General features: G+C 68.2%; 1 protein-coding gene across 1 annotated transcript in view; it reads left to right on the top strand.

The window, feature by feature from the left end:
- The first annotated feature begins 268 nt into the window (after positions 1-268).
- Positions 269-1,063, top strand: part of FOXB2 (forkhead box B2) — a 2,102-nt gene continuing 1,307 nt past the window's right edge. Inside the window, exon 1 of the mRNA XM_026064351.1 lies at positions 269-402. Coding sequence (XP_025920136.1) covers positions 269-402 — 134 coding nt within the window. The remainder of the gene's footprint in view (positions 403-1,063) is intronic.

Here is a 1,063-nt window from a genome sequence, read left to right on the forward strand (position 1 = left end):
ACATACATATGAATAGTTGCACCTGTTCATTGATTTCTACTAATTAGTCGGTCTAAACCAACACGCTGGCGCTAAGTAGCTCGTCTCGAAGTGTACTCGGCATACCTTTCGGCTGGCTCTTTTATTGCTTTCTGTGAGAGGCATCGTAGGCAACAGCAAGAGCTGACCATAACGATTTGGAGGGAAAGCGCAGACTTTTTGCGCGTTTCTCTCGGTTCTGTGCTAGGCTTCGCACAGCTTTTCCAACTGAATTAAATGGGTGTTAAAAATGGTCCCCAAAGGGCCCCGTTTGCCCATCTCCTCGGGCCGCTCGGCACCGCTCGCCCCTGTGCCGAGGCGAGACGTCGCCCCCTCCCCGTGTGCCGGTGTCGCGGTGCCCTCGGAGGCTCCTGGCTCTTGCGGGTCGGCGCTGGGCTGCGCCTGGGTGCGGGGCCAAGCGAGAGGAGAGGGGACGCGGCGGGTGCCAAGGGGGGAGGCGGGAGCTTCCCTGCTCTGCCCGGCGCCGGGTTTTGCAAGCGGCTCTCGCCCTCAGATGGGGTTTCCTCAGCCGCCTGGCTCCACCTCGCCCAGCTGAGGAGGTGTGAGCGAGAGGGGAGCGGGGAGCCGCTGCTAGCTGCTTTTCCGGGGTCGCTAAGTCCCTGAGAAGCTGTCATGTGATAGCGAGGAAGCAGGAGCTGCGGGGGTCTCCCAGCTCGGGCACCGTTACAAAACGGCGCCGGAGCGCGCAGCCCCGCCACAGCCCGGGCGGCCGCCGCCCCCGCCGCCTCCCTCCGCCCGGCGCCCAGCGACCGCCCCCGCCGCCAACTTTTCCGGGGCCGCCAGACTGCGCGGGAGCGCGGCCGGCTCGGCTGCTCCCCGCCCGCCTCCGCGCAGAGCCCGCTCGGTCCCATGCTGCCGCCTCCGCGGTGCGCGCGGAGCACCGACTCCAGCCGAGGAAGTGCGCGGCTGCAGCGGGCAAGCCCGGGAGACGCTGCGGCGCGCAGGAGGAGAGCGGGGACGCCCCAGGGCGCCCGGAGCTCCCTCCCCGCCGCGTGCCCCGCGCCCGCCGGCCGCGCCGGCTGCT

Source organism: Apteryx rowi, unplaced genomic scaffold (assembly GCF_003343035.1).
Source record: "Apteryx rowi isolate R43461 unplaced genomic scaffold, aptRow1 scaffold_214, whole genome shotgun sequence".
In the NCBI taxonomy this organism is placed as follows: Eukaryota; Metazoa; Chordata; class Aves; order Apterygiformes; family Apterygidae; genus Apteryx; species Apteryx rowi.